The sequence below is a fragment of the Felis catus genome, chromosome E2 (assembly GCF_018350175.1).
Source record: "Felis catus isolate Fca126 chromosome E2, F.catus_Fca126_mat1.0, whole genome shotgun sequence".
Taxonomy (NCBI): domain Eukaryota; kingdom Metazoa; phylum Chordata; class Mammalia; order Carnivora; family Felidae; genus Felis; species Felis catus.
The window spans coordinates 2,690,834-2,707,210 of record NC_058382.1 but is presented as its reverse complement, the minus strand read 5'-3'; the positions used below and the strand labels follow the sequence as shown (position 1 = coordinate 2,707,210).

The window sequence follows — 16,377 nt, the reverse complement described above, 5'->3', positions numbered from 1 at the left end:
CTGAATTCCTGAGTTCAGTGTTCTTCTTCTTATTTTTAATGTTTACTTATTTTGAGAGCGAGAGTGAGAGAGCACAAGCAGAGGAGGAGCAGAAAGAGGGAGAGAGAATCCTAAGCAGGCTTCAAGCTATCAGCGCAGAGCCCGACTCGGGACTCAAATTCTTGAACAGTGAGATCATGACCTGAGTCAAAACCAAGAGTCACACACTTAACCAACTGAGCCACCCAGGTGCCCCAGTTCAGGGTTCTTTCTATAAAAAATCTCTCAAGTGTCCCAATATGCAGAGTTTTGTCACTGTTGTTTTTTTCATACTGTCTCTGCCACAACTACCCCTCTCTGCCATTTGTAGTGGGAAGGTAGCTATAGACAACATGTAAACAAAGAGCATGGTGGTGTTCAAGTGAAATTGTATTTATAAAACAGGCTGTTGTCCAGCTTTGGCCCAAAGACTGCAGCCTGCAGATCCCGAGAAGATGCATTTTTGGAAGAAAAATTGCAGGGTCAAAAGGATATATAATATATGATGAGCATTAACTTGGAGATGTTGTTTCTTTTTTCCTCTTGTTCTCACTCAGGACACACAAAGTTGTACCAAATGCACGTGAAGGAGAAATTCAACAACATGTGGCTCAGAGAATCTATCCCCAGGATTCAAGATCACTTACATCCTGAACTCACCCAGAGAGAACGTGAATGCTTGGAACTGTTTTTTGCTCCTAAGGAAACTGGGAAACAGACACGGACGGTGCTCCTCAAAGGAATACAAGGGATTGGGAAGACAACATTCCTGATCAGGCTGATGTTGGCCTGGGTGGAGGGCAACCTCTACCAGGAGAGATTCTCCTATGTTTTCTACCTCTGCTGCCGGGAAATGAAGCAGTTGACAGAGACCAGTTTGGCTGCACTCCTCTCTAGAGGCTGGTCTGACTCCTCCACTCCTTTTGTGGAGATCCTGTCCCAACCAGAGAGACTCTTGTTTCTCATAGACAGCTTCGAAGAACTGAAATGTAGCCTGAGTGAACCTGAGTCAGATCTGTGCAGCGACTGTATGGAGCAGGTGCCAGTACAGGTGCTCCTGAGCAGCTTGCTGAGGAAGAAATTGCTCCCCGAGTCCTCGCTGCTCATCACTGCTACACCTGTGTACCCCCAGGAAGTTGAGGATAGGTTGGAGTGCCCAGAAATTAGAACACTCCTGGGATTCAGTGACAGTGATAAGAAGATCTATTTCTGCTCTATGTTTCAAGACCGGAATAGAGCCATGGAAGCCTTCAGTTTCATGAGAGAAAATGAGCATTTGTTTATCATGTGCCAAATCCCCATCCTTTGCTGGATTGTGAGCACTTGTCTGAAGCAGGACATGGAAAAGGGGAAAGACCTGGCGCTGACCTGCCGACGTACCACCTCTCTTTATAGCTCTTTCATCTTTAACTTGTTCACGCCCAAGGGGGCTAGCTGTCCAGATGAGCAAAGCCAAGGCCAGTTGAAGGGCTTGTGTTCCCTGGCTGCAGAGGGTATGTGGACCAACATGTTTTTGTTCAGTGAAGGGGACCTCAGGAGAAATGGGTTAGTTGATTCTGACATCTCTACGTTGCTGGACATAAAGGCTCTTCAGAAGTGCAAGGAGGAGGAGAATTCCTACATGTTTCTCCATGTGAGCGTCCAGGAGTTCTGTGCCGCCATGTTCTATTTTCTCAAGAGCCACATGGACCATCCTAACCCAGCTATTGGATGTAGAAAGGCTGTGCTATTTACCTATTTGAAGAAAGAAAAGGTACATTGGATTTCTTTGGGGTGTTTCATATTCGGCCTTTTAAATGAAAAGGAACAACAAAAGCTGGATACAGTTTTTGGCTTTCACCTGTCCCAGGAGATACAGCAGGAATGTCACCAGTACTTGCAGCGCATAGGTGAGAATGAGCATCTTCAGAAACAGACAGATTTCTTGGCATTGTGTTACTGTCTGTTTGAGATGCAGAATGAAGGTTTTGTGCAGTGGGCAATGGACTTCTTCCAAGATGTTCACTTTACCATCACGGACCACGTGGACTTGCGGGTTTCTGCCTACTGCTTAAAATACTGTTCCAGTTTGCAGAAGCTTTGCTTCTCCATCCAGAATGTCTTTCAAGTGGGAAATGCAGACAGCTCTGTGTGAGTCCATCTAATTGCTTTCTTTCTGTTATCTTTTCAGCATTTGTCCACATTTCCAAGTGGGCTTGGCTGATGACATTTTTATTATAGGATTGTCATTGTTTCTGTCAAACAGACCTTAGCTCATGTCCTGGTGTGACTGTTTATGAACTACATGACCTTGCCCATGGGATTTCCCTTCTTTGTTGAAGTTGCCTCACTAAATGTAGGGCAATAACGTTAACTATGTTGTGAGGTATTGTGGAGATTGAATATGAGAATCCATGTGTGTTTCTTATACTTTTCAATATGGTTGGTATGTACTTATAATTAGCATCATTCTCAAAGGACCACACTCACATCCTTTCTTGAATTCCCAGTTAAAAATTACCTTTTAGGGTGTTGTATGGAAACCAGTTTGACAATAAATTTCATATATTGAAAAAAAAATTACCTTTTAAAATTTATTCTAGAAATCTTATAAATTTTAACTAAGTGCTCCTGAAAATCATATGAGGTAGATTCTTACCATGTTACAAATGGGGAAACTGGAGCAAAAAGATCCTGTAGGCTGGCCAAGTTAGGAAGTTGTGAAGGCTAGGTTTGAGCCTAGGCTATATTACTCAAGACTCACTTACAGCTGGGATGTCCTGCCCCAGTCCTAAGTATAAAACTGCCCATATATATAGGGCAAGGTTCCTCAACTTGGGCACTATTGATATTTTGGGAGGGATAATTCTGTGTTGGCAGGGGGTGAGGGGAAGCTTTCCTGTGCATTGTAGCATGTTTAGCAGCATCCCTGGTTTCTACCACTAGATGCCAGAAGTACCCCTCCCATAAGTTGTAGCAACAAAAAAATGTCTCTGGATATTGCCTAATGTTGCCTGGGCAGAGGGGACAACAGTCCCCTTGGTTGAGAATAATGAATATAAAACTTACCTGATGGATGTTATTCTGTCTAGTTAAAGGTTGGGCTATGTCAGAGTTTTTATGTCCAGGAATATAATTTTTTCTTATGTTTTGAATTGCTTGGGTTGACAATATCCTGGAAAACACATCCTTTCTCCTTTCTTACAGGTCAAGTTACAATATCCTCTGTTGGCATGATATCTGCTCTGTGCTCACTACAAATGAGCACCTCAGAGAACTCCAAATGAGTCACAGTATCCTCAGTGAGTCAACCTATGTAACTTTGTGTAATCAGCTGAGGCATCCCAGCTGTCACCTCCAAAAGCTTCAGTAAGTTGGGGATCCTCCTAGACTTGAGTCTCTTGTGTAGATACCAAATTGGTCCCACCTCACTTTTAGGTGAGGCCAACTGCATAATCAAAGAATTATAATCAGAGCAGATTTCCACATGCCTATTTCTCTTGCTGTGTCACCTTTTACTGCACTCATCACATTAAAATGTGTTTCTCAAGGTCACAAAGCTATGAAAGGGAAAATCTGGGTTCTGAACTTCAGAGCTGGTCAACTGCAGAGCCTCTTCTGGTGGCCACCACACTTGCTGCTTCTAAAAATGCTTAAGGAGCATTATGTCAACCAACATTTGGGATCCAGCTGGGTGTCAGACTTTTACTAAATCCCAAGGATAAAGTAGGGGTAAGAATTATGGTCTTGACCTCAAGGAACACTATGGTCAGGTGTGACTTGGCTTGTTTCCTTGCCATGAAATGTATAGACATTTCTGAGTGGGAGGTGCACATGAAAGGATGAGAGACAATCCAAGATTCTGGTTGTCTGGAAAGTCCTCCTAGTCTAGGAGTTTAGACTACCTTCTGAGAGGACATGGAACTTATGGATTCCAGAGAACAGGAAGGATATGCAAGAGTGGTATTGTCTGAGAATTGGTCTGGCACAGGTGTCTAGGTGTGCTCCCCTTGCCGTAGTATGATGTTGTCTTGTCCATGTCTGTGGATCTCTGGCATCTAAATAGGAGTATGTGACTCTTTCTTGGCAATAAAATGTGAGCAGAAGTATGACTTTTATACAAAAGCCTTTAAGAGACCAGAGTTTCTATATGTGCATTCCCCATTTGCTAGTGGAATGTTGAAGTCACAAGACAGAGGGAAACCAGCTGGGTCTGTACTTACACAGTGGAGTGTCAGGCCATTAAAATTGAACTTCATCAAAATGGAAACACCTGCTTCAGTAAGTCTGGAGTTGGGCATAAGACTGCATTTCTAACAAGTACCCAGATGATGCTGAGATGTGGCTTGTCCAGGAACCATGCTTTGAGAAGGATGTAGAGCAGTGACTTTGTAATATTTTCTGCATGTTAAAACTATCCAAGGATGTTTTAAAAAGTTCCTCGTGCCCAAGTCAAGCCTCAAAACCAACTTATCAAAATATCTCCCATGGGATTTCAATGTACATCCAAGGTAGAAAACTATTGGCTTAAAAGAAACCCCTCCCCTCCAAACATCAGTAATACCTGTGTTGAAACATTACACGAGGGAAAAATAAACATTGTGCTAACCCATTTAAATTTGGGAGTTTTTAACATGGATGGTATTTCATCAGGGTGTCTCATTCTTGGTGGTGGAGCACTGTTCTGTACACCATAGGATGTTTAGTAGCATCCCTGACTTCCACTCACTAGCTGCTAGCAGCACACATTCACATACCCCAGCAAAACAGAGATGTCTCCAGACATTGGGCCATTTTTCCCTCACAGGGGCTGGTTGGCAGATTGAGAACCACTAAGCTACACGACTCAGTTGTGAAATTAGAGATCTGAGAGCTAATTAGAGGCCATAGTTCAAAGACAGGTGCTCAGGCTGTGTTCTCAGGTTTTGTTGGATGAAACGTCCCCAAAATTTTCTTTACTTTTGCAGGATGAATAATGTTACCTTCGCTGGTGACAGTTGGCTTTTCTTTGAGGTGCTCACTCATAGTCCAGATTTGAAATACCTGAACCTCAATGGTACAACACTCTCGCGCAATGATGTGAAGTTGCTCTGTAATGCCCTGAACAATCCAATGTGCAATGTAGAAGAACTACTGTAAGTTTTTATGCTCCCCAGGATCACTGATGTGATCCCAGAGGGGATTATATACTTTTTTTTACCTGTCTACTTTCATCCCCTTTTCTATTATTCATACACAAACATAATCTGTGCATTTGAGGATAGAATATGGAGGTTAGAATATGGTACAACCACTTTGCAAAACATTTGCCTGTATTTGGCTTTCATAGGTTCTGGCATTCTGTATAACTAAAATCCCACTTCTAGGTGTACATTCAACTATACAACTATACATACAACTATAAGCAACAGTTTGGATGAATCTCAAGCCAAATTTGAGAGTAGATTATGTGATTTTATATAAAGTTAAAAGATGGGCAAGACATGGTATTAGAGGTTAGGATAGTGACAGGAGGTGATAGATACGCTGTTTCTTGACCTGGATACTAGTAACACAAGTGTGTTCAGTTCGTGACCATTCATTGGCCAACACTTAGCACTTATGTACTTTTCTGTGTGTATATGACACTTCAAGAATTGTTTTCAATCAAGTAATGATTCCAATACTTAACCTCTATTGACCTTCTGTAGTACCCACATTTTTTTAGTGTGTTTCTATTTATTTTTTTCAATATATGAAGTTTATTGTCAAATTGGTTTCCGTACAACACCCAATGCTCATCCCAAAAGGTGCCCTCCTCAATACCCATCACCCACCCTCCCCTCCCTCCCACCCCCCATCAACCCTCAGTTTGTTCTCAGTTTTTAAAAGTCTCTTATGCTTTGGCTCTCTTCCACTCTAACCTCTTTTTTTTTTCCTTCCCCTCCCTCATGGGTTTCTGTTAAGTTTCTCAGGATCCACATAAGATTGAAACCATATGGTATCTGTCTTTCTCTGTATGGCTTATTTCACTTAGCATAACACTCTCCAGTTCCATCCATGTTGCTACAAATAGTACCCACATTTTCAAATGCTTTCTCTAGTTGCCCATCAACCAAATACACAAAGACCCAAACCCATTTGTTAATAACAGCTTTATCAAGATACAATCCACATAACCATAAAACTCACCCCTTCCATATTAAGAATATACCAAGTGGTCTTAGTCTATACTGACAAGAGTATGCAACCATCACAACGATCTGATTTTAGAACCTTGAAAACAAACTCCATACCTATTAGCACTCACTCCCCATTGCCTTGTTGCCCTGGCAACCACTAACTTTTCAGTCTCAATGAATTTGCCTATTCTGGACTTCTCATTTAAATTAAATCACACAATATGTGGTCTTCTGTGAGTGGCTTCCTTTACTTAGTAAAATGTTGTCAAGTTCATCTAAATCATGTTCTGTACCAGTATTTCTTTCCTTTTTATGGCTGAATGATATCCCATTGTGTGGATATGCTACATTTTGTTTACCCTTCTGTTGATGTGTGTTTAGGTTATTGACACCTTTTGGCTGTTGTGAATAGTGTTGCTATGAATATTAGTGTTTAAACACCTGTTTTCAATTTCTTGGGTATATAATTAGGAGTGGAAATGAGTCATAATTTCATGTTAACATTTTGGGGCAACCACCACAGTGTTTTCTACAGTGGCTGGACAATTTTACATTCCTACCAGCAATGTATGAGGGTTCTAATTTCTCCATATCCTTACCAATACTTATTTTCCATTATTTTTATTGTAGCCATCCAGCAGGTTTGATGTGGCATCTTATTCTGGTTTTGGTTTGAATTTTCTGAATGACTAATGTTAAATCTTTTCATGTGATTGTTGGCAATTGTATGTCTTGGGAGACATGTCTATTCAAGTCCTTTGCACGTTTTTAATTGGTTTGTTGGTCTTTTTATGTGATGAGTTGTAATACAAGTTATGTGCAAGATACATAATTCACAAATTTTTTCTCCCATTCTATGAATTGTCTTTTCAATTTTTTATAATCAGTGTTATATTAGTTTCATATGTACAATATAACGATTCAACAATTCTATCCATTTCTCAGTGCTTAAGATAAATGTACTCTTAATTTCATTTATCTTTTCACTTGAATTTTAAAACTACATTTATTTATTTTGAAAGAGAGCATGCCAGCACAAGCAAGGGAGGAGCAGAGAGAGAAGGGGAGAGAGAATCCCAAGAAGGCTCTGCACTGGCAGCTCAGAGCCCAATGAGGGGTTTGATCCCACCAACCATGAGATCATGACCTGAGCTGAGATCAAGAGTCAGATGCTTAACCAACTGAGCCACCCAGGCACCCCTCTTTTCACTTTTTTAATGGTGTCCTTTGAAACACAATTTTTTTTTTAATTTTTTAGTTTTTCTATATGTCTTTATATTTAATTGAAGTATATATAGTTCACATATTTAATTTCAGGTGAACAACATAATGATTCAACAATTACATACATTACAAAATGCTCACCATGACAAGTATAGTTACCCTCTGTCACACTACAAGGCTACAACAATATTATTGACTATATTCCCTATGCTGTACTTACATTTCCATGACTTTATTTTATAACTGGAAGTTTATACCTCTTAAGACCCTTTATCTATTTTGTTCATCCCTCCATCCCCACTTCCCCTCTGGCAACCAGTCTTTTCTCTGTATTTAGGTCTGGTGTTGGTGGTGGTGGTGGTGGTATCTTTTTCTTTGTCCGTTTGTTTAAGTACCACATATTAGTGAAATCATATGGTATTTGTCTTTCTCTGACTTATTTCACATAGTACTATACCCTCCAGGTCCGTCCATGTTGTTGCAAATGGCAAGATTTCTTTTTTATGGCCAATATTCCATTGTGTGTGTGTGTGTGTGTGTGTGTGTGTGTGTGTGTGTGTACCACTCTTGTTTATCTATTCATCTATGTATGGATAATTGGGATGCTTCCATATCTTGGCTGTTGTAAATAATGTTTTAGGGGTGCTGCATATCTTTTAAATTAGTGTTTTTGTTTCTAATTTGAATACCTAGTAGTGAAATTACTGGGTGGTATGGAAATTCTATTTTTAATATTTTGAGGAAACTCCAAACTGTTTTCCATAGTGGCTGCACCAGTTTACATTCCCACTAATAGTGGATAAATGTTCCCTTTTCTCCACAGCCTCACCAACACTTATTTTTTGTTGTTTTGATACTAGCCATCCTGACAGGTATGGGGTGGTATCTCCTTGTGGTTTTGATTTGTATTTCTCTGATGATGAGTGATGTTGAGCATCTTTTCATATGTCTATTGGCCATCTGGATGTCTTCTTTGGAGAAGTGTTTCTTTGGTGTTGAGTTGTGTGAGTTTTTTTTACAGATTTTGGATATTATATCCCATAAGGGGTTGTCATTTGCAAATATCTCCCATTCAGTAGGTCGCCTTGTCATTTTGTTGGTTTTCTTGCTATGCAAAAGCTTTTTGGTTTGATGTAGTCTCAATAGTTTAATTTTGCTTTTGTTTCTCTTGCCTGGGAAGACCTATCTAGAAAAATAGCATTAAGGCCAATGTCAAAGAGATTACTGCCTATGTTTTCTTCTAGGAGTTTTATGGTTTCACATCAGGCATTTAATTCATTTTGGTTTTGTGTATGGTATTAATGCTGGAAAAACTGGACCACTTTCTGTTTGTTGAAGAGACTGTATTATCCCCATTATGTATTCTTGCCTCCTCTGTCATAGACTAATTGACTATATAAGTGTTGGTTTACTTCTGGGCTTTTTATTCTGTTCCATTTTTTTTTTATGTTGAAAGGTATTTTTCTTCTGCCTCTTGTGCTTTTGGTGTCCTATCTAAGAAACCATTGCCCAACCCAAGGCGATGAAAATTTACTGCCATGTTTTCTTCTAAGAGTTTCAACTCTTACATTTAATTCTATGATCCATTTTGAATTATTGTTTGTAGGTAGTGTACAGTAAGTCAACCCCCCCCCTTTTTTTAATCCTTGAAAATAATACCCTAATGCTAGAAACAATTTTTTTAAACCAAGCTTTGGCACAGAATCATCTTAGAAAAATTTTAGGAGCCACAGACTTGGTAACTTGCCAATTACATTTTCATTTCTTAACAACTAATTGTTTACATCTTTATTCTATCACCTCTGGACCTAGTTTATACCTTTTCTGTGGCAGCCAGAGGGAGAGTGGCTGAGGTAATAGAAAACCATAATTACTGGCAGCCTCCACCTACTCAAGCTACCAATTGATGAGTGCTATAGAATTCCAGTTGAAGGCATCTTCAACAGAATGTCCTCTGAAGAGGTGTTGCTCGAGCAGAGACCTGAAAGATGAAGATCAAACTAAAGGCCAGGCAAAGAGCATTCCAACAAGGTGCACAAGTGCAAAAACCCTAAGTGGGTCAGAAGATTTGGGGGGACATGTGGAGAGCAGCAAACATGAATGACTACCTTGAGTAGCCCCTAATGTGGGTAAGGCAACTGAAAATGGCCAACATGGCTGGACACAAGGATATAGGAATAGGATGGGGCCTCATAGATCATGTGATGTGTTTGTAGCAGTTCCCTAGGTCATACATGGATAATAAGCCTGTGTCTCTAGTGACTCCTCAAGTCCCGAGAGTTACCAGGATCAAGAATGGGGTCCATGAGGTGCCAAAGCAGAGCAAATATGTTCTTCCTGACTTGTACAGGATTAACAAGGGGAATGGATCAGAGAAAGAAACCAACAAAATGTGACCTCTTCTTTTTCCTACAGGCTGGCAAATTGTCACCTTTCAGCAGATGATTGTGAAGCCTTTACCTGCGTCCTAAACAGCAGCAAGAAGCTGAAGCTTCTTAATGTATCCTACAACTACCTGGACCAAGGGGTACCCCTGCTGTGTGAGGCCTTGCAGCGCCCTGACTGTGGTCTAGAGGGCTTGATGTAAGTGCACATTGGGAGGGTCCAGTGTGGAGAACCATGGCAGTGGTTAGTTTGAACTTGGGCCAGTTGTCTAAAATCCTACCCAGTGATGGAGGCACCACTGCAGAGATTTGAAAGTCTAGGCTGAGGATTCAGGAGAACTCAAGCTCTACTCCTGGATTTACCACTTAGCCCTTGTCATCTTGAGCCAAGTTACCTAACTTCTCTTGGGCTCAAATTGCTCCTCTGTAAACAGGAGGAGGGAAAAATGCTGTCCTAGAAGTATTATGAAAGTTGAGGTTATGCAGAGCACATACAGAGCACACACAATATTAGACTGGGTGAAAATAACTACAACACTCGGATACTTCCTTACTCCCTACTGTTTACCTGTTACTAGTATGTACAGTGAGCTCTCACCTATGGTCCTTGCTAAGGGCCACAGCGGAGCAAGATGACCTTGGGGGCATTGGCTTCATAGAATAAAGTTCCACATCTATCTTCAGTTTATGATAATACTGGTAAGAAAGTGGAGGTGGGAAAATACATATGCATTTGGGTCTGTTTTTTTATATGCAAATATCCTTAGTGATATGATATAGACTGTGGGGAACAGAACTGGAAGGTGGGAGAGAAACGTTTCTCTGTTTACACTTCTGGGTTTGTAAAAATGTGACCTATGTGAGAATAAGAGTACTCTGAGAATAAATCAAGCCAGTTAGAGGCCATCACTTCTAGTCAAAATGGAAAAACAGGGACTGGATTTAATCTCCCCCTGAAAACAACCAATAATAACCAAATAAGTGAAACAACATTTTCTAGACATCAGGCAATGAAGGACATGGATTCCTGAGAGACAGGAGACAAACAGGGGGAGTCTTATAATTGTCCCAGCTGACTATGCAGAAAGTTTCCAGGATACTGTTCAGGAAGAGAGAACTCACATGGAGCATGGCAGACTACAGGGTTTGGGGAGATGTTAGCTGAGAGTCTAGGAAGTTTGTGGGAGGTCACAGAACAGCACATCAAAGCATCTAGAAAATGTCAAAGTCTGAAAGACACCCCCTCAAGCACGCAGCAGGGTTCTGGCTCACATAAACATGAGAGAAAACTACCTTTCCCTTTCTCAGGGAAGGGCCACCCTGAGAGGATGTGAGGGTGCTGGACCTGGTCCTCACACAGACTAGAGCATAGTTCTCATTCACAAGGCATCAGGTAGAGTGTTCAGAATAGTCTCCCCTTGGGAGGGGGATATGATTACCTGTAAACTAAACCCTAGTCTTGGTGAAAATGCTTAGAAAATTGTTCTCAGGTAGTTTCACAATTTCCCAGAACATAGCTAAAGAATCCAGACTGGAAAAAGTAAAGTAAAACTCTCTTTATTCTTAAGCAACATGAACGTTGGTGTAGAAAATCCAGGGGAATCTAGAAAGGAAGAATACACATTATACGATAAAACTCAAAAATGCAAACTAATCTATAGAGACACAAAGCAGATCAGTGACTGCCTAAGTGTGGGGCAGATGGGTCACGAGGAGGGACAGATGACAGAGGGGCATGAGGAAAGTTTTGGAGTTGATGGATATGTTCCATCATCCAATGGCGATGGGTGTACCTAAACTATACACCTTAAATATATAATACTGTAAAAATACACTAGGCTGTCTTTGAATTATGCCTCAATAAAATAAATCAGGATGCAATATAAATAGAAACATCTGGGAAGAAGACCACATGGAAATGATTGCTTATATTGAAATAAATATCTGGATATAAAAAACTTAGAAGTAGTTGATACAACATTAATATTTAGTGAGATCTTACAAACAAGCTACATATTTTTCCTGAATTTGTTGGATTTAAAATGAGTTGTTTTACTTATAGGGTTAAGTATCTAAAGTACAAGTATATTCAGCATCAGCATATTAACTTGCATTTTTTTTTTGATTCCTGGTAAATAAAGAACATGACAACTTCTCTAAGTAGAAAATTTTTAGTTGTCAATGTTTGCCAGGGTTGAAAATAAGACACTTAAACATAGCAAAATATTTAAATCCTATGAAATGTTAGAGTAATCTTCATTAAAGAATATTTTTACCATAGTAACAATATTGTACAGCCACTAAATTGTGAAAGTTTAAAACTAAAATTCACTTTTTAATTGAAAAAAAAATGATATTCATAAGTTGAAAACCTTGATTTTTTTACATAAAATTTTGTTCATGTTTAAAGGTTAGGAACTAAAATTTAAATATAAAAGTACCAGAAAATTTAAGTCTATTGGCTATGTGTGGTTCAGTCGACACGAGTTTGCAACCCCTGCTTTACTTTGCGGTACCTTACAATATTTCCCAGGTTAACATGCATCTTGTTGAAAGCCATGAACTTAGGATTTTAAAGAGTAACAGAATTGAAAAAGAAAGGGGATTTTATACATAAGGTAATTCAATGCACTTCCTCAGTCCATGAGAGAACAGTGTCATAAGGTAAATGCCTTGTCCAAGGACAATATCAGATGTAGAGTTAAAACCAACATTTTCTACATTCTTCTTGAGTATTCATTGTGCCATAGTTTTCCCTCAGCATTACTTTATCAGTTTTATTTTCTAATTCGTGTATCATGTGAGGAAGAAAACTCAAAGAGAGGTATTTTCAGATAAGCCACAGGTTCATTGCTTCATTAAGGACTGTATATGGAAAATTACAGGACTCCTACTTTTAACGTGGAGTTAAAGTTCTGTGAGGTGTCAGTCCTTCCCTCCTTTTCTCCCATGTTTGTCTCCACAGATTAGGTTACTGTTACCTCACTGAACACTCCTGGAAATACCTCTACAACGTTCTTCTGTATAACAAAAGCTTGACCCATCTAGACCTCAGCGCCAACGTCCTGAAATATGAAAACTTGAAACTTCTCTGTGAGGCCTTGAAGCAGCCAGGCTGCCACCTGTGGTCACTGTGGTAGGTGTTCTTGAGGAACGCTTGGATTGCTCAGAATCTATCTGGAATTGAGGAGAGCCATAGGGTCTGTTCCTCAGAATGTAAAGGTTAGAAATGACCTGACTCAGACTCTTGTGGAAATGTTGAGGTGAGCAAACCTTACCTCCTCCTTGTGTCACAGATTTAGGGTGTTGTAGCTAGTCATTTGGCAGGGTAGACATATAGGCTGAGGGAAATAACCTAATTATGACTAGGGGCTGAGGGATGGTCTTGGGTTGGATGCTTGACATGAGTTCCACCAGATGAACAGGGGTCTTGGGGTGGAAATCTCAGGTAGGTAGATCTAACATGGCAATGGAAGGCCTGATAACAGGAGTGGGACACACATGGATAACACAAGGAACACCTGAGGAAGGAATCAGGGCAGTAAATTTAATAGTAAAGGAAATAATGAAAAGATTCAATTTGATGTTATAAAATGGAGAAATATTTGGGTAACCTTGTGGTGGTGGAGTTACCAAGAGGGACAGCATTACCTCATCAATTGTCTCTTTCCCTGAGAAATCAAGAGATGTGGATTAGACACAATTCTTTTTACGTAATACATCAAGATATCTCAGTTCAGAATTTTGTATTCCTTGTTCAGTTGGTTAATGGGAGAAAGGAGTCCTGTAACACCCAATGCTTATCACAACACCTGCCTTCCTAAATACCCATAGCCCATGTAGCCCGTCCCCTACCACCTCCCTCCATCAACCCTCAGTATGTTCTCTATTGTTAAGAGTCTTTTTTATGGTTTGTTCCCGTCTCTTCTCTTCCGCCTGCCTTCCATATGTTCATCTGTTTTCTTAAATTCCACATGTGAGTGAAATCACATGTTATTTGTCATTCTCTGCCTGCCTTATCTCACTTAGCATAATACCTTCTAACTCCATCCAAGTCATTGCAAATGACAAGATTTCATTCTTTTTGATGCCTAAGCAATATTCCTGTGTGTGTGTGTGTTTGTGTGTGTGTGTTTATCCATTCATCACTTGATGGATACTTGGACTCTATCCACAGTTTGTTGACAATGCTGCCGTAAACATTAGGGTGCATATACCCCTTCAAATCAGACCTACATATAAAATAACTGCATTTACTATGTTTCAAGAAAAAGAAAATGGGGGGAACCTGGGTGACTCAGTCCATTAAGCATCCGACTCTTGATTTCAGCTCAGGTCATGATCTCACAGTTTGTGAGAGCAAGCCTTGCATCATGCTATGTGCCAACAGCAAGGAGCCTGCTTGGGATTCTCTCTCTCCCTTGCCCCCACTCACATGGGTTCTCTCTCTCAAAATAAACAACTTTTTTAAAAGTAGCAATATCTTAGAGGGGGGAAAGCCATAAACATCTAGAAATCGTAAATACCAAAAGCTTAAGACATTCAATAGGTCAGACATAATTGAAGAGAATCAGTGAAACAGAAGCCAGGTCATAATTAAGACGGTGTGAAGAGGAGGAAAAGATGTAAAATAGGAGAGATTGGGGGCCTAGAAGAACAAGATGTTCTAGCCCAAGTAATGTGAATCCCAGACAGACAACCTATTTTATGAAGTAATGGCTCACAGTTTTCCCGATGGAAAAGAAATTGATGAAAGGTTCTGATCTACAGATCCAATCATCCACATCAGCCTCTAGTAGATACATACTGGAGAATCTGCAGAACACCAGATATGCAGGTAGTGTCTTAAAACCTCAATGCTTGGGGCTGGGGGAAGCCATCATATCTAAAGGAAGCACAAAGAGTGGATGAAGACTAACCATGGAAAAAGGCAGTGCAGGGGCATCTTTGCCATGCTGGGGAGAAATTGTCAACCTTACGTTTTATAACAAACAAAAATCATTAGGAAAGAGAACAAAAACCTAAGTGTCATTCAAGGCAATTGTAAAGAACATCCCTCAGAGAGAAGGTAAAATATTCCAGATAGAAAAAGTGGTGAATCTGTAGATCAATCCAAGCAAAATATGGACTAACAAAAGAGATACAATTGTTAAATCCTTTAGAGGAGAACAATTTAAATGTATAACAGCAGTAATATAAAGTGTAAGTTGATGTCCTCAAGTCCACAAAGAGGGTAAAGGTGTTGATTAACTTAGTATGTTGATGGGTTAAATGTGGACACAGAAATTTCTATAGAACATTAGAAAAAAAACAAAGTATTGCTGACACCCAAATAAGCAGAGAAGATGGAATGATAAAAAATACCTAATCAAAAGACTAAAATGTAAGATGTAGATCTAAAATATAAGTAAATATAAAAAATTAAGTATTTTGGCCACAAGAAAGGATGTCATACAGGATTTTTATTTTAAAAAGTTTTTTTAATGTCTATTTTTGAGAGAGAGAGTGACAGAGCACTAGTGGGAGAGGCACAGGGAGAGAGGGAGCCACAGAATCTGAAGCAGGCTCCAGGCTCTGAGCTGTCAGCACAGAGCCCAACCCAGGGCTCAAACTCACAAGAACTCACAAACTGTGGGATCATGACCTGCGCTGAAGTCAGACACTTAACCGACTGAGCCACCCAGGTACCCTTGTCATACTGGATTTAAAAAAAAAAAAGTGATGTTTTTAAGTGACCTATTAAAATATAAGGAAGCTGTGATGGCACATTACACTGAAAATGCCACTAAATGTTCACTTTAAGATGATTTTGTTATGGAAATTTCATCTCAAGTTTAATGAGAAAAATTTGGAAGATGGAAAAGACAAACAATATGCCATGAACATGTTGTAGCTGTATCCAACAGACAAAACAGAATTTGAAAAAGAAAGCATCAATCCATTATTTGCATCCTGCTGTTTTTTTTAAACTAATGTCCTATTCCATTGAACTCAAATTCTTAGGAGGTGAATGTAATTACTTCACATTCATCATCCATAAAACAAAGAAGAGATCGGAGTAGAAATTAGGATACACCCTGAATAAAAAACACATCCCTGGTGGCTACCATATTGAACAGCACTGCTCTGTATCAAGAATGGGAAAAGACATTACTACAGATGATACAGATATCAGATTATTATGAGCAACTGTATACAATAAACTTGAAAATTTAGATTTTTTCAAAAATCAGTAAAAATACTAAGGATGACCAAACTTAGAAAAATGAAAAATTTTTAATGTTATTTTTTTTTCAACGTTTATTTATTTATTTTTTTTTTTTGGGACAGAGAGAGACAGAGCATGAACGGGGGAGGGGCAGAGAGAGAGGGAGACACAGAATCGGAAACAGGCTCCAGGCTCTGAGCCATCAGCCCAGAGCCTGACGCGGGGCTCGAACTCATGGACCGCGAGATCGTGACCTGGCTGAAGTCGGACGCTTAACCGACTGCGCCACCCAGGCGCCCCAATGTTATTTTGAGAGAGAAAGTGCGTGCATGAAAGTGAGGGAGGGGCAGAGAGTGAGCAAGGAAGAGAGAGAGAATCCCAAGCAGGCACTGTGCCATTAATG

At 39.9% G+C, this 16,377-nt stretch overlaps 2 protein-coding genes across 6 annotated transcripts in view; one reads left to right on the top strand and one right to left on the bottom strand.

Annotated features, from left to right (window-relative positions):
- Nucleotides 1-16,377, top strand: part of LOC101087284 (NACHT, LRR and PYD domains-containing protein 4) — a 41,896-nt gene that overhangs the window by 18,671 nt on the left and 6,848 nt on the right. For all 5 annotated transcript variants that reach the window (XM_011289547.3, XM_045046727.1, XM_045046725.1 and 2 more), the window contains 5 exons: nt 576-2,148; nt 3,205-3,366; nt 4,965-5,132; nt 9,798-9,965; nt 12,732-12,902. In XM_011289547.3, coding sequence (XP_011287849.2) covers nt 576-2,148; nt 3,205-3,366; nt 4,965-5,132; nt 9,798-9,965; nt 12,732-12,902 — 2,242 coding nt within the window. The remainder of the gene's footprint in view (nt 1-575; nt 2,149-3,204; nt 3,367-4,964; nt 5,133-9,797; nt 9,966-12,731; nt 12,903-16,377) is intronic.
- The window catches only part of NLRP13 (NLR family pyrin domain containing 13), a 98,667-nt gene continuing 93,597 nt past the window's right edge, over nt 11,308-16,377 (bottom strand). Inside the window, exon 16 of the transcript XR_006590649.1 lies at nt 11,308-11,369. The gene's annotated coding sequence lies outside the window, so the exon portion shown is untranslated. The remainder of the gene's footprint in view (nt 11,370-16,377) is intronic.